The following is a 27619-nucleotide window of genomic DNA, read 5'->3' as shown; positions in this document are numbered from 1 at the left end:
ATCAATGTTCTGGTAGAATCGCAAAATTTTGTTTTGAATCAGTACTTCGGAGGGTGTATCAAAAGTCCTGTGATTTCAGCAAACAAGGTTTTGTTACGTCATAAAAGTGATTTGCCACTAATCAAAGAGAGTGATATTTATGGTCTGATTAGCCAACCCCTCTTAAAAACACACAAAACAAGCAATACACATTAATAAAACCACACAAATGATACACACTTCCTTAATGGTAAGTAATAAATTGAAGATTTCCCTTTAAATTATTCCACTTTAATGAAAACATTTGCCTTTTGTCTTGTAAAAGCCATCATTGGGCATGTTTAAACTGGTTCTGGTTTTGTAAAACAATTTGTTCAATTGATTAAGAGATTCAATTGCTAAAAGGTGTTTAACACCTTGTACACACTCGCCAAAACGAACAAAAAAACACCTTAGATTTGGTCAGATTTAGTTTTAAATAATGATTTCGCTTGAAGAATGTCAGCTTTGATGTTTGAACAGGAATACTACATTTGCATAACAAATGCAGAACAGATGAAGGCACAGATAATTGGCTAGTAAATTCAAATTTATTTGAATATGCATGAGCAAAACACACTGGATAAATTCCAATTCACATGCAATCAGCCTTATATAAAATACGAGCTTAAAATTAACATGGTTCAACACTTGACAGGACATGTATGAAGTTTAAGTAGGCTACATAGTATTTCATTTATATATATATATATATATATATATATTTTTTTTTTTTTACATTAACCAAATAATCACTGAATGTTCCTTTATGAATCCCATTTTGAAGCCTTTTTTATGAGACAAACCAAGAATAATCTGTAACACTTTATTTTAGTGTCCTTGTTACATATGTTACATGTATTTACCATAGTAATAACAGTAAATTATGCATAATTGCATGCAACTAACCCTCAACCAAACCCTAATCCTACCCTAACCCTATAGAAAGTACATGTAGTTAATTAATATCACTTAGTACTTAAATATATAATTACACTGTAACAATGACACCTTAAAATAAAGTGTAACTGGATATTCTTGTTAAGATAGTTTTTATAACTAAACACGAATCTTGCCATAACACAATATCAGACAACCCAACACTATAATTGGTAACTATGAATACCCCAAAATCCATTTCACTGAATTTTACAATCTCAGTCAGTTCAAACTCTAGGCTCGATCTGATTTAACTACAGTCGCAAAGCATGCTGGGTAGCCAGTAAAGCCTCATTGCAGAAACGTGTATGTTACTTTAACTGTAAAGTCCACATGTTGCCTTTGTTTGCAGTTTGTCCCAATCTTTTGCATATAATCAGTGTATTAATTATATATGCACTTATTGCATATAAAATCTAAATGCAAAATAAATCACATCATGATCTGAGGTTAATCTGTTCATTTGACTCCGCCTCTGGAGCTTTAAAACCTGACGGACGTCTCAACAACCGCATGAAAAGCCGGCTTAAAACTGGCTTAAATGCGCCAACTTTAGCGATCTCGACCAATCAGAACAAGGTAGTTACGTGATTGATCGCTCCTCAGCCAATCAGAGCGCAGTGACGCCAGCGCTGGGCAGTTCGGTTGAGGCGAAAATGGTGACAGCTCGCGCGTGCGGATAATGGCGGTAAATAACAGTCGAAAGAGAGTGTAAAAAAAAACCCGCTAATATTAACCGTAATTTTACTCATCAAAAACACATTTACCGGCTGTTTCGTGGAGGACTCGCGCGTAAGAGCCGATTAAAAGCTGATCGGGGGTTTTCGGTGTGAGTTTATTCTGTAGCCGCGGCTCTTGAACTGGTTTTTGTTCAACGGATTTAAAGTAACAGATCTCTCGCGCCGGTATAAACACACACACACCGATCGAGCCCCGGTACCGGAACCTCCCGGATCCGCCGATACCGAAGATTCCGCGTGTCTCCCGGTGGAGCGTCTTTTGTTCTGTAAGTAGCGCTAGCGGGTTAGCACACACACACACACACACACACACACACACTCATACACAAACATTCAAACAACAGAGACAGACACACACACTCATAACACAATAACACACGTATATCACATGCATTCATCTACGCACACAACATTGTGTGACAAACACATAACGTGCACAAATACTAAAGACTCAGTCTTGTACAAACACAACTGCACACTTTCAAATACACACACACTTTATCAAATGTAATGTACGACAAACACCAAGCTAACAAAAATATTAAGTTATGAAAATATCTCTGAACATTCAAAACATTCTTTTTTTTTACGTCTTAACGTTCTTTTCTGTTATGCGAACATTCCATTGTGTCATTCTTCAAACATTATGGAACGTTACTTTTGAATGTTTCTTTGAACGTTCTGAAACAAGTAGTAACATTTTAAAGAACGTTTTAGGGAGAAAAAACGCTAATATATGTGCTAATATTTTGAGAACATCATTAAAAACAAGATAACTTTGAACAAACGTTCTATTAATGTTACTGGAAGAACGTTTGTTCGTAACATTGAGAGAACCTTACCAGAACATTAGCTGAAGTTCTCAAAAAACGCTCCACGATGTAATAATGTTTCTGTGCTAACGTTTTGAGAACATTATTAAAGAGCAGATAATGTTGAACGGATGTTCTATTAATGTTACTGGAAGAACGTTGTTCATAACGTTGAGAGAACGTTAGCTAAAGTTCTGAAAACGTTCCCTGTTCGCTATACACACTTTAAAAACCAGTTCACTCCCCTCACAGGAACAGATTCTGGTACTATGATGTTGCTAAGATCAGGACTGAACCGTTTGATGGCACTGATATCACTTTTGAATGTTGAAGTTTTGGGTGTAAATAAAGTGTGTTTCTCGTCCGCAGTGTTTGTTGGGCATTATGAAGTCCTGTACACTGTACGGCAGCAGGACACGTGCGCTCTGATGCTGAAGCTCACCCTTTCTCACAGTGAGTCCGGTAAAACTATTTTATGGACAATTTTGCTTTCCCTCATCCTTTTTTTTTCTTCATCAGAGGGGTTCAAGACCCCAGGACTTTTGTCGCACTTGAACCACGAATACACAAAAAAATGTAATGGATTTGAGTTTTGTGGTTGAAATTTAAAAAAGTAACAAATCCGGGTCAATTTGACCCCCTTACGAATGAATGGAGTGCAAGGAACGCTTCAGTACACATAAGAAAAACCTACAAATGCTCAAAATTCAAACTAAAAATGCTAAAACTTTACCAAAAATGTATTTTATAATGTCTACATGAGTATCTGAATGAATACTGAAGAGAAACTGACTTTAGGACCCAGAGGAACAGCTCATATAGAGCTATAAGGCCATCTAGAGTCATGAAATATCATCTTATATTATTATTATCCACAAGAGGTGGACAAAGACTCCCAATGTAAGATATTTAGGAATGTGAGGAATGTGCTTAAACACTACAGTAGTCAACATTTGAAGTGGATCAAAAAAAAGTGAATCAAAGTTGTCTTCAAAATTCATGTATAACTTTGATGAAAGGTTTTGATCCACAAAAAAACTGCATTAAAGAAAATATTATCTAAATTAAATTAAATTAAGCTTTCTGGACAAAACAAAAAAGAAGTATAATTGTAGGGCTTCGGGTCATTTTGACCCGCGAGGGAAGGAAGCGTTACAAAGGGTGAGGGAAGGATGACGCATTGCAATAATTTGAAATAATTATTTGAAATAATCTGTTTGTGAGCAACTTGTCAGCAACGTCTCTCTCCCTGTTATCTTCAGGATGAGCGCGGTCATCATGGCGTGTGGTTCCTGACTGCTAATGCTCATGCGCGTTGGGAGACATGGATCGCTGTAAGCATGTGGCGCGGTTCCGTTTGGGCCACGGCCACTCGATCCTCAACCCGCAGATGTGGCGCTGCGTGGACTGCGGCACCACGGAGTCGGTGTGGGCGTGTCTGAAGTGCACTCATGTGGCGTGCGGTCGCTACATGGAAGAACACTCCCTGAGCCACTTCCAGCAGACGCAGCACCCGCTAGCCATGGACGTACGCGAGCTAGCCGTCTTCTGTTTCGCGTGTGGCGACTACGTGTTGAACGATAACGTCGAGGGCGACTTGAAGCTCCTCCGCGGGGCCCTATCAACCGTCCGAATCCCTGGTCAGCGTTCCCTGCGTTCGTCAACATCCGACGGCGGGTTTAGAGCATGCGATGTTAGCGTGTCGCGTACGTCCGCGCGGACGGCGTTGTGGCACCGACGGAAAACCCTCCTACAAAGTGCGTTACGCCGCTGGAGAAACCGGCAGCAAGAAGAAGAGAGGAAGCGTGAGGAAAAGCAAGAGCAAGAGCGCGAGGAGAAGCGACGACAACGCAGGGAAGTCAAGAAACGGTTAATGGGAGAGCTAGCGAATGTCCCACCGAGGAAAAGCGCGCGGTTGCTAACACAGGCTCCCCGTACGACGCTCGCCCTCATCCCTCGAAAGTTCCGCGATCCTCCGGAACGACTGCCTTCGGCTCCCAAACAGTCACTTTTGTCGCTGTCCGGCAAGACTCTTTCGCGCAAAACGGGTCGTTTACGCCGATATCACGCATCGCAGTCAGCGCGGCGCAGGAAACTAGCACCGGGAGTCACTGGACTTCGCAATCTTGGGAACACGTGCTACATGAACTCCATCCTTCAGGTTTTGAGCCACTTGCAGAAGTTTCGGGAGTGTTTCCTCACGCTGGACTTGTGCGAGACCGAGGAGCTCCTCGCTAAGACTAACCAATCACAGGGTGTGGGGGGCGGAGCCAGGACCCTCGCTACGCTAGTCCCGCCCAGTTTGAGTTCGGCGGAACTGGTGCAACCGAAAGAGCCACGGTCCTCGTCTCGGCAGAAGATGTCGTTGTGTCACGAGTTGCACACGCTCTTCCGGGTCATGTGGTCGGGTCGGTGGTCGCTAGTGTCTCCGTTCGCTATGCTACATTCCGTGTGGAACCTAATTCCAGCGTTTCGCGGATACGACCAGCAGGATGCGCAGGAGTTCTTGTGCGAGCTTCTGGATAAAGTCCAGCAGGAACTGGAGTCGGACGGACCCAAGAAACACTTCTTGATCCCGATCACGCAGCGGAAACTGTCCAAACAAGTCCTCAAAGTGCTCAACACTATCTTCCACGGACAGCTGCTCAGCCAGGTGACGTTAGCGGTTGAGTTTTAACGATTCTGATTCCAATTTCGATTTGCTTATCGATTTCGATTCTTATCGATTCCTAATTTTGATTTCAATAAGGTTACAAAAAACAACCTTAGATTTCATTCACATTTAGTGTTATTGTAAAACATGTAACTGTATCTGAATATCATGAACAGAAATCATCAGGATAAAGAACACTTACACAAGGAGCGTTTGCCTGAGGTTTAAAAACACCATAGAAGAACAACTAGCCCAACTAATATAAACTTCAGGCATTATTAAAGACGATAAACACTCAGTGATTAAAAAAGAACAAATAAAAAATTAACAATCACAACAAATAGACACAAATGAACAAAGATACGATTGAAATAAATAGAGTTTTAAGATTTTCGGGTTCAGAAACTGCAATCAAATGTAAAATAACACTGAACTTTATAAATAAAATATACATTACAAACATATTTATTCCGTGAATATGGAAGGATTCAGTATAAAAGTTATTCAGTGAAGAACGAGTGACCTTTCTCTGTCTTTTGTTGTTTGATTAGTGTTATTATAGAGCGGGGACATTAGCGTTATTATAGAGCGGGAATATCAGTGTTATTATAGAGCGGGAATATCAGTGTTATTATAGAGCGGGAATATCAGCGTTATAGAGCGGGAATATTAGTGTTATTATAGAGCAGGAATAGCAGGAATATTAGTGTTATTATAGAGCGGAAATATTAGTGTTATTATAGAGCGGGAATATCAGCGTTATTATAGAGCGGGAATATCAGCGTTATTACAGAGAGGAATATTAGCGTTATTATAGAGCGGGGACATTAGCGTTATAGAGCGGGAATATTAGCGTTATTATAGAGCGGGAATATTAGTGTTATTATAGAGCGGGAATATTAGTGTTATTATAGAGCGGGAATATCAGCGTTATTATAGAGTGGGAATATTCGTGTTATTATAGAGCGGGAATATTAGCGTTATTATAGAGCGGGAATATTAGCGTTATTATAGAGCGGGAATATTAGCGTTATTATTGAGTGGGAATATTCGTGTTATTATAGAGCGGGAATATTAGCGTTATTATAGAGCGTGAATATTAGCGTTATTATAGAGTGGGAATATTAGCGTTATTATAGAGCGGGAATATCAGCGTTATTATAGAGCGGGAATATCAGTGTTATTATAGAGCGAGAATATCAGCGTTATTATAGAGAGGAATATTAGTGTTATTATAGAGCGGGAATATCAGTGTTATTATAGAGCGGGAATATTAGCGTTATTATAGAGCGGGGACATTAGCGTTATTATAGAGCGGGAATATCAGCGTTATTATAGAGCGGGAATATTAGCGTTATTATAGAGCGGGAATATCAGCGTTATTATAGAGAGGAATATCAGCGTTATTATAGAGCGGGAATATCAGCGTTATTATAGAGCGGGAATATCAGCGTTATTATAGAGCGGGAATATCAGTGTTATTATAGAGCGGGAATATCAGCGTTATTATAGAGCGGGAATATCAGTGTTATTATAGAGCGGGAATATCAGCGTTATTATAGAGCGGGAATATCAGTGTTATTATAGAGCGGGAATATCAGCGTTATTATAGAGCGGGAATATCAGTGTTATTATAGAGCGGGAATATCAGCGTTATTATAGAGCGGGAATATCAGTGTTATTATAGAGCGGGAATATTAGCGTTATTATAGAGCGTGAATATTAGCGTTATTATAGAGTGGGAATATTAGCGTTATTATAGAGCGGGAATATCAGCGTTATTATAGAGCGGGAATATTAGCGTTATTATAGAGCGGGAATATCAGCGTTATTATAGAGCAGGAATATTAGTGTTATTATAGAGCGGGAATATCAGTGTTATTATAGAGCGGGAATATTAGCGTTATTATAGAGCGGGAATATTAGCGTTATTATAGAGCGGGAATATCAGCGTTATTATAGAGCGGGAATATTAGCGTTATTATAGAGCGGGAATATCAGCGTTATTATAGAGAGGAATATCAGCGTTATTATAGAGCGGGAATATTAGCGTTATTATAGAGCGGGAATATCAGCGTTATTATAGAGAGGAATATCAGCGTTATTATAGAGCGGGAATATCAGCGTTATTATAGAGCGGGAATATCAGCGTTATTATAGAGCGGGAATATCAGTGTTATTATAGAGCGGGAATATCAGCGTTATTATAGAGCGGGAATATCAGTGTTATTATAGAGCGGGAATATCAGCGTTATTATAGAGCGGGAATATCAGTGTTATTATAGAGCGGGAATATTAGCGTTATTATAGAGCGGGAATATCAGCGTTATTATAGAGAGGAATATCAGCGTTATTATAGAGCGGGAATATCAGCGTTATTATAGAGCGGGAATATCAGTGTTATTATAGAGCGGGAATATCAGCGTTATTATAGAGCGGGAATATCAGTGTTATTATAGAGCGGGAATATTAGCGTTATTATAGAGAGGAATATTAGCGTTATTATAGAGCGGGAATATCAGTGTTATTATAGAGCGGGAATATTAGCGTTATTATAGAGCGGGAATATCAGCGTTATTATAGAGCGGGAATATTACTGTTATTATAGAGCGGGAATATTACTGTTATTATAGAGCGGGAATATTAGTGTTATTATAGAGCGGGAATATCAGCGTTATTATAGAGCGGGAATATCAGCGTTATTATAGAGCGGGAATATTAGCGTTATTATAGAGCGGGAATATTAGTGTTATTATAGAGCGGGAATATCAGCGTTATTATAGAGCGGGAATATCAGCGTTATTATAGAGCGGGAATATTCGTGTTATTATAGAGCGGGAATATTAGCGTTATTATAGAGCGGGAATATAGAGCGGGAATATTAGTGTTATTATAGAGTGGGAATATTAGCGTTATTATAGAGTGGGAATATTAGCGTTATTATAGAGTGGGAATATTAGCGTTATTATAGAGTGGGAATATTAGCGTTATTATAGAGCGGGAATATTAGCGTTATTATAGAGCGGGAATATTAGCGTTATTATAGAGCGGAGCAGGAATATTAGCGTTATTATAGAGCGGGAATATCAGTGTTATAGAGCGGGAATATTAGCGTTATTATAGAGCAGGAATATTAGCGTTATTATAGAGCGGGAATATTAGCTTTATTATAGAGCGGGAATATTAGCGTTATTATAGAGCGGGAATATTAGCGTTATTATAGAGCGGGAATATTAGCGTTATTATAGAGCGGGAATATTAGCGTTATTATAGAGCGGGAATATTAGCGTTATTATAGAGCAGGAATATTAGTGTTATTATAGAGCAGGAATATTAGTGTTATTATAGAGCAGGAATATTAGTGTTATTATAGAGCAGGAATATTAGTGTTATTATAGAGCAGGAATATCAGTGTTATTATAGAGCAGGAATATTAGTGTTATTATAGAGCAGGAATATTAGTGTTATTATAGAGCAGGAATATTAGTGTTATTATAGAGCAGTAATATTAGGCTACTGTCACTTTAAGAGCTGCACTGATCCAATATAATGATACACATTAAAAGACAGTATTTCGCACTCGAATGGTTTAAAGTAATGTTGAAATGCTCACAAAGGAATCGAAATTAAATTTTATAACAATCGATTTTTGATTCCCAAACCCTAGGTGACGTGCAACTAGAAATAATCGAATAAATGCAAGTAGGACTAAATTGCTGGGTAAATTATTGGATTTGCCTGCTATAATCCATGTTTCTAAACTGCAGGTAACGTGTCTGTCCTGCAAGCGCAAGTCGAACACGGTGGAGCCGTTCTGGGATCTGTCTCTGGAGTTCCCGGAGCGATACCACCGCATGGAGAAGCCTAGCGCCGCGTGTCAACGGAGCTGCTCCCTGTCCGAGATGCTCGCCAAGTTCACGGAGACCGAAGCTTTGGAGGGTTGCATTTACGCCTGCAACTTCTGCAACAGTACGTAACATCTTGAATTCTTTATTAAGCTTTACATAAACAGGGAACCATTAACAGCAATACAATACAATTTTGTACCAATGTGACCCTGGACCACAAAACCAGTCTCGAGTCGCACGGGTTTATTTGTGGCAATAGCCAACAATACATTGTATGGGTCAAAATTATTGATTTTTTTTTTTTATGCCAAAAATCATTAGGATATTCAGTAAAGATCATGTTCCATGAAGATATTTTGTAAATTTCCAACCGTAAATATTTAAAACATTTATTTCTGTGAGTGAATGCAGCACAATCACGAACATTAATGGACAACTTTAAAGGAGACTTTCTCAATGGTTAGATTTTTTTTTTTTTTTTTTTTTTTTTTTTAGCACCCTCAGATTCCAGATTTTCAAATAATTGCATCTCGGCCAAATATGGTCCAATCCTCCATACATTAATGGAAAGCTTATTTATTCAGCCTTTGGATGATTAAAAAAAAAATTACCCATGTGACTGGTTTTGTGGTAAATTAAACTTATATCGCAAAGGATAACAGTTTCATCATTCTTACTGATATCAAGAATTGTTCTTCCCTTCTAGTTGTTAATGCATTTAACATCAAACTTTCCCATTTCAGGAAAGCGCCGCAAATCGTCCCATAAGCCCCTGTCTCTTTCAGAGGCCTGTAAGCAGTTACTCATCTGCCGTTTACCTCAGGTTCTGCGGCTACACCTCAAACGCTTCCGGTCAGTCAGAACCCTTCCCATGTTTCACCTTGTTAAAGGGATAGTTCACACAAGAAATTTAAACTAGCCCATGATTTACTCTCCCTCAAGTCATCCTAGGTGTATATGACATTCTTCTTTCAGACAAATACAATCAGAGTTATATTAAAAAATGTCCTGGCTCTTCCAAGCTTTATAATGGCCATAAAATGAAGTCCATAAAAGTGCATCCGTCCATCATAAAAGTGCATCCGTCCATCATAAAAGTGCATCCGTCCATCATAAAAGTGCATCTGACCATCATAATAGTGCATCTATCCATCATAAAAGTGCATCTGTCCATCATAATAGTGCATCTATTCATCATAAAAGTGCATCTGTCCATCATAAAAGTGCATCTGTCCATCATAATAGTGCATCTGTCCATCATAAGTGCATCTATCCATCATAAAAGTGCATCTGTCCATCATAATAGTGCATCTGTCCATCATAATAGTGCATCTGTCCATCATAAGTGCATCTGTCCATCATAATAGTGCATCTATCCATCATAAAAGTGCATCTGTCCATCATAAAAGTGCATCCGTCCATCATAAAAGTGCATCTGTCCATCATAAAAGTGCATCCGTCCTTCATAAAAGTGCATCTGTCATCATAAAAGTGCATCTATCCATCATAAAAGTGCATCCGTCCATCATAAAAGTGCATCTATCCATCATAAAAGTGCATCTGTCCATCATAAAAGTACATCTGTCTATCATAAAAGTGCATCTGTCCATCATAAAAGTGCATCTGTCCATCATAAAAGTGCATCCGTCCATCATAAAAGTGCATCTGTCCATCATAAGTGCATCTGTCCATCATAAAAGTGCATCCGTCCTTCATAAAAGTGCATCCGTCCATCATAAAAGTGCATCCGTCCTTCATAAAAGTGCATCTGTCCTTCATAAAAGTGCATCTGTCATCATAAAAGTGCATCCGTCCATCATAAAAGTGCATCTGTCCATCATAAGTGCATCTGTCCATCATAAAAGTGCATCCGTCTATCATAAAAGTGCATCTGTCATCATAAAAGTGCATCCGTCTATCATAAAAGTGCATCTATCCATCATAAAAGTGCATCTGTCCATCATACCCTTTATGATGGATGGATGCACTTTTATGGCCATTATAAAGCTTGGAAGAGCCAGGACATTTTTTAATATAACTCTGATTGTTCCATATCCCTTTAATGGTTTGAACCCACTTCCTCCTAACGGTTCTCATGTTTCCAGGTGGTCCGGTCGGAACCACAGGGAGAAGATTGGTGTCCACGTGGCTTTTGATCAGGTCCTGAATATTCAACCATACTGTTGCTCGGACGCCGCTCCGATGCCGCAGAGAGAAGCCTTCACCTATGACCTTTCTGCTGTAGTGATGCATCATGGGAAAGGCTTTGGCTCAGGGCACTACACGGCCTACTGTTATAACACTGAAGGAGGTGAGACATGGTTCTTGGCTAGCGAGTCTGGGGTTCATGTGGACTGTTGACAATTGGTATGAATGCAACCCTTGGTTTAAGCAAGCAGCTCGTACTCTTCACATCTCCTACCGACTGAAGGCCCGTTCACCCAAAGGACGATAACGATAAAGATATAGTTCTAAAAATCGTTCTCCAAATGAAAGAATAGCAGAGTTCACGCCACAGCTATATAACGATAGCAATACTAGGAACGATATCATTGGGATCACTTTCAGAACTATTTTTTCCTGCTGTCGAACGATAAAACACTGACAGCCAATCAGAATTCCAGCCGTCGAACGATAAACCACTGACAGCCAATCAGAATTCCAGCCGTCGAACGATAAACCACTGACAGCCAATCAGAATTCCAGCCGTCGAACGATAAACCACTGACAGCCAATCAGAATTCCAGCCGTCGAACGATAAAACACTGACAGCCAATCAGAATTCCAGCCGTCGAACGATAAAACACTGACAGCCAATCAGAATTCCAGCCGTCGAACGATAAAACACTGACAGCCAATCAGAATTCCAGCCGTCGAACGATAAAACTGACAGCCAATCAGAATTCCAGCCGTCGAACGATAAAACACTGACAGCCAATCAGAATTCCAGCCGTCGAACGATAAAACACTGACAGCCAATCAGAATTCCAGCCGTCGAACGATAAACCACTGACAGCCAATCAGAATTCCAGCCGTCTAATGATAAACCACTGACAGCCAATCAGAATTCCAGCCGTCGAACGATAAACCACTGACAGCCAATCAGAATTCCAGCCGTCGAACGATAAAACACTGACAGCCAATCAGAATTCCAGCCGTCGAACGATAAAACTGACAGCCAATCAGAATTCCAGCCGTCGAACGATAAAACACTGACAGCCAATCAGAATTCCAGCCGTCTAATGATAAAACACTGACAGCAAATCAGAATTCCAGCCGTCTAATGATAAAACACTGACAGCCAATCAGAATTCCAGCCGTCTAATGATAAAACACTGACAGCCAATCAGAATTCCAGCCGTCGAACGATAAAACACTGACAGCCAATCAGAATTCCAGCCGTCTAATGATAAAACACTGACAGCCAATCAGAATTCCAGCCGTCGAACGATAAAACACTGACAGCCAATCAGAATTCCAGCCGTCTAATGATAAAACACTGACAGCCAATCAGAATTCCAGCCGTCTAATGATAAAACACTGACAGCCAATTAGAATTCCAGCCGTCTAATGATAAAACACTGACAGCCAATTAGAATTCCAGCCGTCTAATGATAAAACACTGACAGCCAATCAGAATTCCAGCCGTCTAATGATAAAACACTGACAGCCAATCAGAATCCACTCGAATATAAAGGGCTTGCGCATTTAAAATGGCAGAACACATTGTGGAGAAGTTAATCGCCGAGGTCCAGAAAAACCCACCCCCTTTTCAAGGATACGTTAACAAAAATTATACGTGGAAAGTAATCGGTCGTACCCTTGGAATGAATGAAATATTAACAATGAGATCATTATGCAGGCTAGCAAATAGTGTAACAAAATTACCTCAGGTATCCAGCGCTAATTTCGACAACATTGTATTGCTTCCTTTGAAGTTGCAGTGAAAAAGGAGTTGTATATTTATATAAAGATGTTGACTAGGCATTGGTTTTATTCCACTATTGACTCTGTCTGCTAAATTCACTGTTAGATTAGATGGATTACACTAGACTAGCTGGATTCACAGATGCGCTCGAAACGTAGCATGCTGAGGACATCTGCTGGTAAAAGACGTGTAAATGCAACAAGAACAGCAAAAACATGTTCAATGACGTGTTGTACACAGCAATTGTAAATCCATTTTCGCTACATTGAAACCACAGCGCGCACTTGGAATAAAAAGTTTATCGTTCTTGGTGTGTGTAAGTGTACCGTAACCCTCGGGTGCTCTTCACGTAGTGGTCAAAATGACCGAATTTTCATTTCAATGAAAGGAATGTACAATATTTTAGTTTGATAATGTTTTTTATTTAATATTTTGTATTTTACGGGGATTTTATGGTTCTACATTATATTTACGCTGTATTTATAATTCATTTCTTCACTTTTTGAGCATAGACCTGAAAATTAAATTTCCAACTTAAACTGGTAAATCTTGAATGCTTTAAAGCAACAGACTGAAGTTTGATCTCTTTTTAAAGACGACACTTGGCTAATTTAAAATGACAAAGTTTAAAAAAGTGAACCTTAAAAAAAAGTTACAGAATCTTACATTATGAAAAATGCACAAAAATACTAGTTAAAATTTGTATATGAAATCTATATTTTCAAAAACAAGTTTTACTCTAAAACTACAAGAAAATAAAAGCCATAAATCTAAAGTTGTGTTCCAAATTTGAGCTTGATATCTCAAAAAATGAGCGTTCAGTGAGATGTTGTTCGGCTGCAGTACCAAACGCTTCCACTAGAGGAAACTCGTCTCGCATTAGTTTCCAATGCGTCATTTTTGACCGCGAGAAACACAAGTGTGACTATTGTTTACAGCACCATTTAACCCGTTCGAATTATGTCCATGATTTTTTTGTTCACACAGCAACAAATCCAAGTTTCGTACCATTCTGATGAAGTAAAAAAAAACAAAAAAAAAACGTTTTTTGTGTGTGTGTTTGTCTTGCAGGTTTCTGGGTTCACTGTAACGACTCTGAGATGAACGTGTGCAGTGTGGAGGAGGTGTGCAGCACTCAGGCCTACATCTTGTTCTACACACAACGCTCCTCTTAAACCTGTCTGTCTCTCTATCTGTCTCTCTTTCTTCTCTCTATACCTGTCTCTCATTGGAGGTCTGTTCCTGACATCAGCAGTGAGACTCAGAGATTGATTGGTCTCTGCTGGCACAGTCACACTTTACCCAGGGCATTCAGGACCAAACTACTCACCTGCAGGGTCCAGAACAGCAGGGACACACACACACACACTGAAGTCCCTCTGCTGTCGGAGAGAGAGACAGACGGATCATCCTGGAGAGAAAAATGCGACAGCAATATGATCATCAAACACTCTGAATCAGGAATTCTTCACCTTTGATACTGCGACTGTTTTCTACTCTCTTTCTATTTGGGACGAAAATCAGGAAAACAGAGAAAGCCTCTTCATTTACATCAGTGGTAAATGACTGAACAATCTTATGACGCTGAATGTCTTTAGTTGTGTATGTATGTGTGTGTAAGTGAGTGTGTGTTGAGTGGAAGGGTGTGACTGCTGACCTCTGACCCTTGACCTTTGTCCTGTATTGTGAGAGCACCTGTTATCAACTTTATTGATCTTGTGGGATCTTCCTGATGATAGTGAATAAAGAAAAAAATCATGAAACCTTGACATGCTGTCTGCTTTATATCTGATGCGCATTTCATTGCATGGATGGGTATAAAGACAAAAAGGTTATTGAAATCTAAAATAATTTAGTTTAAACATTTTGTCACTCTAAAATAAAAAAATTAACTTAAATCCAGTTACAGCATGTGAACATTTTCCCTTATTCGAAGGTAAGAAAAGCTAATAACAAAATCATAAAAATATAACATTAAATCACTCATAAAGATTAAATCTTTATTTGTTTACCTGCAATAAAGGAGAACTGAGAATCTTGTTTGTTTAATAAGGTCATGGTTAAACACCCTGTGAAAGGTTTTATAAAACACCAAAGCAATTGTGTATAATGTGAATTCGAAATAGATATTCTATATTTTGCTCTATCACATTTACCATTAAATTTTTTAGTCAAAAATATGAATTAAAAACACTCACAACATTTGTCAAATCCTGTGACAAGTTTATCTTCAGAAGTGCCTAATTGTAGTTGTCTATAGGAATATTGTTTCAAACTGCACTTTATTTCTGGAGTTTATTGCTTTAAACCCGTCAATCTGATAAATTTACCGTTATAAAAGCGCGCGCAATTTTAGCGCGCAAATTACCTCAGACGGGCAGTAAACGGTCTATCCACTGGACTAAATGGTAAGTTTATCCCTATTAAATGTCAAAATGATAGATTTATAGATATATTCAGCGTGCGCTTATCTAAGCGAACACATCTGATGATATTACCATTCTGTCCTCGTTCGTTTTTTCCGGGCACAGTTTGTCAGATCAATCTTATTTGCATACTGTTAATTAAAGGGAGTTGTTTCTCATTAGAAAGATAACGAGGCACCTACCGACCGTTGTGTAACGCAAGATGGCGCCGTTGAACTGGTTTTAACATGTCGATCATGCAGTAAATCGAGCGATTTATTCATCACAATCACATCACATCTGCTGATTTACAGAGTAGGTTTGTGACGAACTCAGAATCATTGATAAGGAAAACGTATGCTGTGTTATGGATCATAATCGTGTGTCAGGTTGTTGATTATCATATTCATCATTTTGAGCAGGTTCATGTGACTCAGTGTAATCCATCCTGGGATTAATGAATTATATCTGGATTAAAGTCTGCATCTGGATTGCAGCAGATTGTCGTCCAATGCGAAAATATGTTCACCCAAAATAATAAAAAGAAAAAAGGTAATAATACAACGAGTAATTCCAATAGGATCCTAGCATCATTGCTGCACAGGTCCTAATGAAAACAAAAGCCTAGCCTATATTTGCAAATGTATTTATTAAGAATACAGTGGTGTTGAGATTTAGCAAACGGGTAGAAACATGATAAATGTGATCAAGCCAATGGAGCGTGTTACACTATTACTGTGTTTACAAAAATGTTCTGATGACGGATGTGGTTGATTCTTATTGATTCTTGACTACTGACGTTACGTTTCTGCCTTTTCACCCTAGTCAAATATCACTTAACAACACACAAAGTAAAATGACAATGTTTCGCCCTCCTCCACAATGAGATATTTCATATACAACAGACACAGAGACAAAACAAACTAAACGCAACACATTTTCCGAGACAGTTTTGGTGTCAAAAGCTCCAAAGAAGTTTGGATCTGAAATGTGAACGTGTGTTGGTTTTAAAGCCATGCATCAGCAGAAGACCATTCGCTGGACTCTCCGCTCTAAGAACCTTTTAACATTCATTAGTTAAAGGGATAGTTCACCCAAAAATGAAAATTGGCCCATGATTTACTCACCCTCAAGTCATCCTAGGTGTATATGACATTCTTCTTTCAGACGAACACAATCGCTGTTATATAAAAAAATGTCCTGGCTCTTCCAAGCTTTATTATGGCAGTGAATGACTGTCTGTTTTGAGGTCCATAAAAGTGCATTTATCCATCATAAAAGTGCATCTATCCATCATAAAAGTGCTCCACACAGCTCTGGGGGTTAATAAAGGCCTTCTGAAGTGAAGCCATGTGTTTTTGTAAGAAAAATATCCATATTTAAAACTATAAAGTAAAATAACTAGCTTCCGGCCAAACGAACATACGGATTCGACTCAAGTCTAAGCGCAACTTATGCGAATAATGCGATGTACTGCTGATATTTACGCTATGCTATGACGCACTACGCTACTTCTGACGTCACAAGTTGCACTTTAGGCGCAAGTAGACTGTATGTTCGTTTGGCCGGAAGCTAGAATTTTACTTTGTCACGTGTTAAATATGGATAGTTTTCTTACACAAACGCATCGCTTCGCTTCAGAAGGCCTTTATAAACCCCCGGAGCCTGTGGAGCACTTTTATGATGGATAGATGCACTTTTATGATAGATGGATGCACTTTTATGGACTTCAAAAAAGAAACAGCCCTTCACTGCCATTATAAAGCTTGGAAGAGCCAGTAAAAAACACCTAGGGTGACTTGAGGATGAGTAAATCATGGGCTAATTTTCATTTTTGGGTGAACTATCCCTTTAAAGCAAAAATGAGCTCAATGATCTAAAATAGGAAAGAAACCCATTCAGAAGGAAAAGACCGGGAATGTAGAGTCATGTAGACCATGGTGTATCTCCTTACTGAATCTTTCTTAAACATCCTTCAAGCTCTGGTATGATGAGAAGGATGCGTCACAGTTAGAATCTAAGTTCTGTGTATTTTGTTCGTCTCTTTCAGCTGGGCAGCAGACAGAGCTCAAGCCAATCCCAGTGTTTCCACAGTGTGACCAGGAAGAGCGCCAGGGCGAGGGTGGCGCCGACCCGAGCGCGCGTCTTCATGAGGGGCGTGATGAAGTTGGCCATGGTGGAGACGAACACCAGCAGCACCGCCATCAGGGCCAGGATGACGTTGATGAGTTTTCCCAGCAGGGCTCGAGCGTTTGCGTTTTCCACGCCCTCCAGCTGAACCACCTGCTGCTGTTGCTGCTGTAGCTCCAGTTTGGTAATGCGGGTGAGACACGACTCTACGGCCTCCTGCACACAAACACATGCACAGAACTTTGTCTAGTGTACAAGTTACAAAGTCCCTCAGTGATTACAACTCTCGGATATGGCAATGTTAATTAGGGCTGTCAAAATGGCTGAAAAGCTAAATTCGAATTTCTTTCGTAAATATTAGCAAAATTCGAATTATATTCGAATTCTAAAGGCAATACTTGATGTTAGAGGAAAAAAGTTCTGTATTGTCTCCTATGCCCACAAGAGGGCGCAAGCGAGCACAATGAGCAAATATAAACCAAATCAAGCATTGCATCTTTTATTGAAATTAAATGACATTCACTTTTTAAAGTGCATTAACTTTTCAAACAGTTGTTCTTGAATAAAATATAATTTCCTTAATGTGCATGCAAGGAAAATTAGGTTACAATAGTGCATAAATCTGTGTTTGTGCATCAGTAACCTCAGAAAACACACTTCAACACACTATAGAACTTTGGTCTTGGCGGAATAGATCTGCTACGCTGCTGCTGGTTATTGCATGTTACTGCTAAAATAACCCCAGTAGCAGATCAATACAGGTGGAGCTGGGGAAGGGGGAGGGTTTCTGAAAGAGCACTGCTAACAGCAAACACTACCAGCATTTGAATATTGAGCCACAGCTCATTGGCCGCTGATGTAACAGCAACCAATCAGCTGCACTATGTGGATAACAATCTTATCGCTACCAAATTGAGTTAAGGACCTGCGCCATCTAGAGTTTCATGTCAGAACTTGTTTTTTTTCCTCTATATCACTGTCACTGTTTCTGAACTCCCTGAAACGCCTCCATTGTAGTCTTGAGTTTTCTTTCGGGAACAAACACGTCACAATATTCCTCATTTAAATAATTCATATGCATATGTGTTGAAACTGGCGGTTATGGTAAGGGGCGGGACATTCTCCAAACACACTCGAAGTGCTCGACCAATCACAACACACTGCTCCAACCGACCAATCAGAGCACAGTGTGCTTTTCAGAAGGAGGGGCTTCACAGAGACAGGAACTAAACAACTGACAGACTGGGAAGAGAGGAGCTGCAACAATGAAGAATATGGGGAAAATAATCAACATTCAAGCAGGAAAACCTGTTCTAGTAGAGCCTAAAACAAAATTAAGTCTCGATCATTCTTTGTTATCGTTTCTCACCTGGATGTCTCGCGCTCTCTCGTACGACTGGTACGCCACCTTCTCCTCCATGCTGGCCAGCTCCTGCTTCAGATTGCTCATTTCGTTCTGGTGAAGTTCCGTCAGGTCATTCAGCTGCTCTTCCAGACGCTCGTATCTGGAGGAAAAAGAGAGACACACACCTGAACATTCAGCTCTGGAAAAATAGTGAGGTTCGATTCTTGAACAAAGCGTTTTTAACCAGTCGAGCCGGTTCACTGAGTCAAACTGAATCAAACTTTAGTTCCGGATTGATGATGCGCAGCACCAAATGAGCCTATAACAAAATGAGCCTATAACCAATTGAGCCTATAACCAAATGAGCCTATAACCAATTGAGCCTATAACCAAATGAGCCTATAACCAAATGAGCCAGTAACCAAATGAGCCTATAACCAAATGAGCCTATAACCAATTGAGCCTATAACCAAATGAGCCTATAACCAAATGAGCCTATAACCAAATGAGCCAATAACCAAATGAGCCAATAACCAAATGAGCCTATAACCAAATAAACCTATAACCAATTGAGCCAATAACCAAATGAGCCAATAACCAAATGAGCCTATAACCAATTGAGCCTATAACCAAATGAGCCAATAACCAAATGAGCCAATAACCAATTGAGCCAATAACCAAATAAGCAATAACCAAATTAGCCTATAACCAAATAATCCAATAACCAAATGAGCCTATAACCAAATAAACCTATAACCAAATGAGCCAATAACCAAATGAGCCTATAACCAAATGAGCCAATAACCAAATGAGCCTATAACCAAATAAGCCAATAACCAAATGAGCCTATAACCAAATAAACCTATAACCAATTGAGCCAATAACCAAATGCGCCAATAACCAAATGAGCCAATAACCAAATAAACCTATAACCAATTGAGCCAATAACCAAATAAACCTATAACCAAATGAGCCAATAACCAAATAAGCAATAACCAAATGAGCCTATAACCAAATAAGCCAATAACCAAATGAGCCTATAACCAAATAAGCCAATAACCAAATGAGCCTATAACCAAATAAACCTATAACCAATTGAGCCTATAACCAAATAAGCCAATAACCAAATGAGCCAATAACCAAATAAACCTATAACCAATTGAGCCAATAACCAAATAAACCTATAACCAATTGAGCCAATAACCAAATAAGCAATAACCAAATGAGCCTATAACCAAATAAGCCAATAACCAAATGAGCCTATAACCAAATAAACCTATAACCAATTGAGCCTATAACCAAATAAGCCAATAACCAAATGAGCCAATAACCAAATAAACCTATAACCAATTGAGCCAATAACCAAATAAACCTATAACCAAATGAGCCAATAACCAAATGAACCTATAACCAATTGAGCCTATAACCAAATAAGCCAATAACCAAATGAGCCTATAACCAAATAAGCCAATAACCAAATGAGCCTATAACCAAATAAGCCAATAACCAAATGAGCCTATAACCAAATAAACCTATAACCAATTGAGCCTATAACCAAATAAGCCAATAACCAAATGAGCCAATAACCAAATAAACCTATAACCAATTGAGCCTATAACCAAATAAGCCAATAACCAAATGAGCCAATAACCAAATAAACCTATAACCAATTGAGCCAATAACCAAATAAACCTATAACCAAATGAGCCTATAACCAAATGAACCTATAACCAAATGAGCCAATAACCAAATGAGCCAATAACCAAATGGGTTATTGAACCAAAGAACCGGTTCGAAATTAACGAATCACAAATAACCAACTCAAAAATGAGCCAGTTCTAATTGTCAAAGTTATTTTTTGAGTTGGACATGAAAGAACCAGTTCTTTGGCTCAATTATCCATCTCTAGATTGGTTAATTCGGTGCATCCTCCTTTTGATTCTAAACTGAACTCAAGTGGCACTGAGAATTGATTAAGAGACAAACATAAATTACTCTGAAATGTTCATTGGGAAAGTGAGAGATGAAACCATGTTGATGACCAGAGTCTGTGGTAGAGTAGTGAGTTTGATGTGAAACTCGAGGTCGGGGACCAGATCTGTTCTGTGGGGTGCGGACTGGATCGATTCCTTTCCTAGAGCTCCTCCTGTCCGATTTTAGGGGAAATCAGATCTATTGGAGACGTCCAACAGATTATTTAGGCGAGCCGAAAGAACACCACAGACACAGTACAATCAACATGGGAAAATCTCAGTGTTTTGCCAGATGAGAAGTTTATCTATGTATCATCTTTTTACTCTTTTAAATTTCATCTTTATATCTCTTTTAATGCCTTTTATAACTGTTTTAATTTTACTTGCTTTTATTTTGTGATTATTTTAATTCCTTTCTGTGTAAAGCACTTTGAATCACCATAGTGTATGAAATGTGCTATATAAATAAACTGGCCTTGCCTTGCTTTGCAAGCACCAAATGAGCCAATAACCAAATGGGTTATTGAACCAAAGACCCGGTTCATAGTGAATGAATCACAAATTACCAACTCACAAATGAGCCAGTTCTAACTGTCAAAGTTATTTTTGAGTTGGACACGACTGAACCGGTTCTTTGGCTCAATTATCCATCTCTAGATTGGTTCATTCGGTGCTTTGCAAGGAGCATGCGTCTTGCGTTTTTAACCCGGAACTAAGGTTTGATTCAGTGAACCGTAAGGGAGTAACAATATATCACAATATAAAAATGCAACTATATGTATCATGGATAGTGACTATATGTATTGTCGATAGTTCACCCAAAATGAAAATTACTGTGTGAGAAAAAATTCTACAGTTCTAAAAATAAGTTTTCAGAGTTTCAGTGTCAGTGCTACATTAAACTACTATATATAATGTTGAATATAATGTATAATAATGAGATCGGGGAATATTTGTGGGTCCTGATAATTCCAAATTTCGGATGTTACCAGTAAAAAGTGGCCTAAATAATTTTAAATATATCTAGTCAGGGACAGAAATCAAGCATATTCATCTAAAATAATTCTGTTTTTAGCTTCATGAATATGTTTAGTCTGGTGTCTCTATTGTCCTGAGCTTTGGGTTTCCAGCACCAAGTCCAAGCCTATTCATTTACACACACAATGTAAAACCAAATTTAGCATTTTAATCAACAGTACTTTTTTTGTTACCCTTTTACCATATGTCTTGGAGTATCGCAATAATATATCGTGATGTGTATCGAATCATGACATGAGGGTATCGTTACACCCCAAGTAAACCGGCTCAAAAGAACGATTCCCTTTAAGAATCGAACATCGCTACTGGAAAGTTCACTGCTATAGTTGGTGCAGTTTTACCTGTATCGCTCCTCCTGCAAGCACTGGGTCATGTAGCCGTAGTCGCTTTGCAGCTGCGCTTTCATGTCCTCGATGGCGTCCTCCATGTGCACTTGGCCGACTTTTATCTCCTGCAGGCCTTCCAGCAGCGCATCCCACGAGGAAGACGACGAGTGGTGGTGGTGATGGTGGTGGTGATGCCCGTCGAGCCGAGGGCTCCCCATGGTGGCTCCCATCCCAGACATCGGCCCACCGGCCCCACCAGAGTTGCTCCCGGCCGGTGACCCAGACGTCGCACTCGAGCACTCGTCGTCGCTACCGTATTTGGGGCTGGAGACTAGCGTAGCGCTTCCGCTCAGAGCGCGCGGCGTCTCTTCCGCGTGCCCGTCCTCCAGGGTGTCCTTCATGTGGGCGATGTTATCGGCACTCCCGAACTTGTTGCGGATGAGGCTGGCGAACTCTCGCGGTTTCGAGACGACCGCGGTGTGCGTGAGCGCCGAGACTCCGCCCTTCACTCCTTCGACCACGCCCCCTCCGAACCCGCTGATTCCCGCGCGCATGTTCGCGCCCACGTCCTTCAGCCCCTGATGCATGTCCCGGAAGACGTCTTTGGGCTGCCGCGCCGGACCATTCTGCGAAAGAGCAAGACGTGATTACTCTGGAAAATTGCAGTTTGCAAAGTTTGCATGCAAGAGAACTAAGGCTGCAGGATTAATCGAAATGAAACCGCACGCGATTTGGCAAAAGCTGTGATTATTTTATGCGCTGCTTGTCAGTGAAGTACGGCTCTGTGATCGGTAGTAAATGCTGCTCCATCTAAATACCAGAGGACGTCTCACACAGACACGCCAAATATGCCCCGCAGAAGTACAATAACACACGTCATTCCAGGATAATAATACTATCGCTGGATAAGCTCCCCTGTGAAGGCCTCCTTCCCTTTACCTCTGTACAGATAAAACGTTATCAAAATTATTCCAGTTCGCATGGATAATATATATATTTAAATGCGCACACCTATAGACTAAACACATAATATGCATGTGCACGCCACGCCGTTTTTAAGTTTAAGTAACATTTTTCAAATTTCTTTTTAAACTTGCACCTTGGAGTTACAAAGTTACAAACCAGTTTCAAAGTTTGTGTTCTCGTTCTCTGGAAGGATGTTTGAGGCGTGTTGCTTTTTCAAAGGCACGTTATAAGCGACTCAAACTCGCAGTGGTTTCAGATGGAGCAGCGTTTACTGAGCCGTACGTCACTGACAAGCTGCACACTCAAAATAATCACAGCCTTTGCAATCTCATAATCGCGATAAACCAACCGACGATTTCATGTTAATTGCGATTAATCGTGCAGCCCTAAACATAAACGCTCATTTTACCTGTTCGATCTCTTTGAGTTTCTTATGGTAGTGCTCGAGTTTCTTGTGCAGGTGTGCAATGGTCTGCGCAGACTTCTGGTTCTTCTTCTCGAACACTTGTTTGATGCGCGACGCCTGCTGTTTGTCCGCGTTGTGGGCGAGTTTGAGATACTCGGCTACGTTAGCGTCGCGCGCCTCCTGTTCCACGCGGATCTGCTCGGTGATCTTCAGGATCTTCTGCTGCAGGTGTTCCAGCGCCACACGTGTTCTCTGGACCTCGCCGTCCGGTCCCGCCTCCACGCTAATGTTCCCGTCAGACCCGCCATGGCTCGCGGACGGCGGCAGCCCGAGAGTCGACACTTCGCTCTTATCCAGCTGCATGCACACAATCAGGGTTTGATATTAGAAAATTAGCACTAGCCAATTTGGCATCTTAAAAATTGGGCTTTACTCATTATGTTCAGGGTTTAATCAGGGTTTGAAATTAACACCCGCTTACCCGCTAAATGCGGATGAAACTCAATCAGGGTTTGAAAATTGAAAATTGAAACGTTGTCAAATCACTAGCCAATTTGCCGTCTTACACTGGAAAAAATGCTCTTCTTACTTAGTATTTTTGTCTTGTTTCCAGTCCAAATATCAGAAAATTCTTAAATCAAGAAGCATTTACTAGATGAGTAAAATGCCATACGATATTATGTCTTGTTTTCTGGGGAAATAAATCTAGATTAAGTGAGTTGCTGCTTAAAACAAGTAAAATTATCTGTTTGAATTAAGATTATTTTTCTGACCCCGTTGGCAGATAATTGTGCTTTTTTTAAGCATCAACTCATTTAATTTTGATTAATTCCCCCGGAAAAACAGGACATAATATCGTATGGCATTTTACTCATATAGTAAATGCTTCTTGATTTAAGAATTTTCTGATATTTGGACTGGAAACAAGACAAAAATACTGAGTAAGAAAAGCATTTCTTTTTGCAGTGTAAAAAAATCGGGCTTCACTTTATTATGTTCAGGGTATAAGCAGGTTTTGAAATGAACATCCGCCAAATGCGGGTAAAAATCAACTGGTGGGAAACACTGTCAAATCACGAGCCAATTTGGCGTATTAGTTTTCATGTTTACTCACTTTACTGGGGAAGTTCGTGTAAGACAAATCTGTGCAGATTTAGCACAAATACTGATCATCATGATATATTAAATACGGCGTATTGCTCAGAATCTGCTCATATCTGCTTACTTGAACACACACGTCACTACACAACAAATAACAGCGCTTGTTCATTTGCATTGAAGCAATAGAGAAGATTAAAAAGCATTTGATTAACAGAAAAGACATTGTTATTTTCAAACCTCCTACATTTTTCTGATGTTTCTTAAAGAGGAAGAGAGGAGATGCTGGATGACAGGATTTTATTACATTTTATAATTTATAAATAATCTGTGACGTAGTTAATCTGGTTCATTTTTTTTCTTCTTTTTTTGTGGCTAGTAGAATTTCTGAATGGCCGATAACTTATAAATTTAGTAGCCAAATTGGCCGGTGAGTGAAAAAGTTAATCTCAAACCCTGATCACACAATGAAAACACAACAGAGCTGAACTGCAGTGTCATGCAAACTTGCACATCAAGCATCTGATGTGACACCACACACACTAATTTTAACACCTCAGTCATATGAGTGAGTGTTTACAAGAGAGAGACACCGTGACCCACTTTCCGTTCGTTAAACCTCTCCATACACACTAAACTAAGAGAAGAAACTGCAGAAGCATGCGTAGATTTACACCTACGACCTGAAACATCAGCGCTTGATGTGAACGACACACCACAGGAAAATCAATAGTGATCTGAAATGAATCATTCATAAATGCAGCGTCGCAATACGCGTTAGAGTCGCAGCAAATCGTCGTAAACAAATAAACGTGCGTGAAAAGATGCAGTGTAACACAACAAGCCTCGTCTCAGGGAAACACGCATTTGAGCATGCTGTTTTTCACATGTGTGTAAAGATGCATTAATCTTTACGTGTGTGTGTGTGTGCGTGTGTTACTGCATGCATGTTACCTGCACAAAACAGCATGCTAGAATGCATTTCTCTGAGAAACACTCACACACACACACTCACACACACGGCTAAAGGTCAGCGCAGTCCATGCATCTTTTAATGCATGTGAATCTGAGCCATGTTACCTGTCAAGAGCATGCGCATGTGTGTGTGTGTGTGTGTGTGTGTGTGTGTGTGTGTGTGTGTGTGTGTGTGTGTGTGTGATCTACAGGCCGCATTTAGAGTGGAGGTTTGAATTGAGTGGTGCGGGACAGCAAACACACACACACACACACACATGCATGCATGACACCTGCTGTACATTTAGGGACATGTGTCAGGCGGGTTAAACGCGGAAAAGCGCGTGAGAGAGACAAACGGGTGATGATGGATGGATGATGGATGATAGATGATGGACGGTACAACACAGGAACACAAGATTAATTTGCGATAAATTACCATGATCTTCAGTGCAGGAGGTGCAGCTTCACTGCAGAGACGTGTAAGAGGGCCATGTCTCTCTCTCTCTCTCTCTCTCTCTCTCTCTCTCTCTCTCTCTGTGTGTGTGTTCACCCCTCCCCCTCTCCTCCTCTATCTGTCTATCTCTCAGTCGAGTCTGCCATGGTTTACATTAGAGTCGATATCGGCTTCTCTCATCTTTGTCTGGCCCGTTTCTGCCGTTTCTTTCTGGTCTCTCCAGCCGTGTGTGTTTGTCTGTGTGTTTCGATGCGCAGATGAGCTGAGGGGGAGGGGAGATCAGCGGAGCATGCGTCACACACACACACACACACACACACACACTGCAGCTAAATCTATGCGTGTGCTTATCATTGTGTCTGTTCATGAGGGCATGATTGGGGGGTGTTTCTGAGTGAGAAACACATTTTAAAGGATGTATATAATGTGTGTGTGTGTGTGTGTGTGTGTCTGACATTTCCCAAACTGACAGGAGGGGCTGATGGGAAACGCTGACGTCCGTCTCATAGCAACACCCTTCACAACATCTGGGTCACTATGTTGAAGAGCAGCACCTGCAACACACACACACACACACACACACACACACACACACACACACACACGAGACACGCCACACGCATGCAACGTCGCTTTTCTTATTCAAATAATTTTTTTGAGGATAATGAACACTGTTGACATCTGTGGCATTCAGGAGATTGCGATGGAAAAGAGTGTTGATTTGTTTACAGAAATATATTCGCAATGTCTAGCGCTGCAAGCTTTAAAATACGCAACTAACACACGGTTTTAAAAGTATGGATTTAAACGTTTCCGCCAGGGAATTAAAATAATTTTCACAATTTCGTCTTTTTTCTCGCAATTCCGAGTTTATAACTCACAATTTCGAGGAAAAAAGTCAGAATTGTGAAATGAAAATACCCAATTACCTTTTTTTTTTTTTTTTTTTTTTTGTGGTGGAAGCAAGCTTCCATATTCTGTAGTCAACATGAAATTTCAACATTCCTTAAATGAAATGCACTTTTTAAATTAATGTTCTACGTTATTCTAACAAAATGCATACATTTCAGCACACTCTTAACTTGCTCCGCCTCCTTTTCGCATTTTGTTAATTTTAACTAATAGTCAAATATCTACTGTATGTTAGCATTTTTAGGTCGTTTTTTAAAGTTTAGCTAATAATTAACGTAATTTGATGGTAGTTAACGGTAAGCTAAACTGCACTAAAGTAAATGTATGGTGCCCCTAAAGGTATATGAAGGAAAGATTATGAGATGGGGGTGAAAAATTGAGTTTGCACGCAAAACTTTTTCTTTTCCTGAGTAACTTTGCGTTAGCTTGTAACACCTTTGCGTTCCCTGATAAATTGCTTTCGTTTGTAACACTTTTGAGTCCTCTGAGAATGTGTTTCTTTGTAACAATTTTGCGTTAGCTTGTAACACTTTTGCGTTCCCCGAGAAACTGTTAGTTTGTAACACCTTTGCGTTAGTTTGTAACACTTTTGTGTTCCTTGAGAAACTTGTTCCTTTATAACAACTTTGCATTAGCTTGTAACACTTTTGCATTCCCTGATAAATTGCGTT

General features: G+C 39.8%; 2 protein-coding genes across 4 annotated transcripts; one reads left to right on the top strand and one right to left on the bottom strand.

Moving 5' to 3' along the window:
- The first annotated feature begins 1517 nt into the window (after window positions 1-1517).
- On the top strand, window positions 1518-14706 carry usp49 (ubiquitin specific peptidase 49). Of its 2 annotated transcripts, XM_079891079.1 has the most exons (8): window positions 1518-1963; window positions 2879-2962; window positions 3772-5162; window positions 8930-9131; window positions 9754-9862; window positions 11116-11321; window positions 14010-14062; window positions 14173-14706. In XM_079891079.1, exons 3-8 carry the CDS (start codon window positions 3834-3836, stop codon window positions 14182-14184), a joined length of 1911 nt encoding a protein of 636 aa, XP_079747205.1. In that variant the 5' UTR covers window positions 1518-1963; window positions 2879-2962; window positions 3772-3833; the 3' UTR covers window positions 14185-14706. The 2 variants fall into 2 exon arrangements, with proteins under 2 accessions (XP_079747205.1, XP_079747204.1); XM_079891078.1 differs by having other exon boundaries at window positions 1519-1963; window positions 14010-14700.
- A 559-nt stretch (window positions 14707-15265) lies between these two features.
- Window positions 15266-26323, bottom strand: tmcc2 (transmembrane and coiled-coil domain family 2). Of its 2 annotated transcripts, none has more exons than XM_079891340.1 (5): window positions 26019-26322; window positions 23531-23884; window positions 22171-22781; window positions 18843-18978; window positions 15266-17689 (listed from the first exon to the last, which is right to left on the bottom strand). In XM_079891340.1, the coding sequence occupies exons 1-5, from the start codon at window positions 26019-26021 to the stop codon at window positions 17390-17392; spliced, it is 1404 nt and encodes a 467-aa protein (XP_079747466.1). In that variant the 5' UTR covers window positions 26022-26322; the 3' UTR covers window positions 15266-17389. The 2 variants fall into 2 exon arrangements, with proteins under 2 accessions (XP_079747466.1, XP_079747467.1); XM_079891341.1 differs by lacking the exon at window positions 15266-17689 and adding an exon at window positions 18530-18730 and having other exon boundaries at window positions 26019-26323.
- Window positions 26324-27619: the final 1296 nt, after the last annotated feature.

This window comes from Squalius cephalus (genome assembly GCF_949319135.1).
Source record: "Squalius cephalus genome assembly, chromosome: 13".
NCBI lineage: Eukaryota > Metazoa > Chordata > Actinopteri > Cypriniformes > Leuciscidae > Squalius > Squalius cephalus.
Note: the sequence above shows the minus strand (reverse complement) of the source record. Positions and strands in the feature narration are given on the sequence as shown.

Coding starts and splice junctions, on each gene's coding strand:
- usp49 (XM_079891078.1), top strand. CDS start 3,834: ATGGATCGCTGTAAGCATGTGGCGCGGTTCCGTTTGGGCCACGGCCAC. Junction 5,163..8,929: donor ACGGACAGCTGCTCAGCCAG/GTGACGTTAGCG, acceptor TCTAAACTGCAG/GTAACGTGTCTGTCCTGCAA. Junction 9,863..11,115: donor CTACACCTCAAACGCTTCCG/GTCAGTCAGAAC, acceptor TCATGTTTCCAG/GTGGTCCGGTCGGAACCACA.
- tmcc2 (XM_079891340.1), bottom strand. Junction 22,782..23,530: donor AACTCAAAGAGATCGAACAG/GTAAAATGAGCG, acceptor GCTCTTTCGCAG/AATGGTCCGGCGCGGCAGCC. Junction 17,690..18,842: donor AGAGAGCGCGAGACATCCAG/GTGAGAAACGAT, acceptor GTTTGTGTGCAG/GAGGCCGTAGAGTCGTGTCT.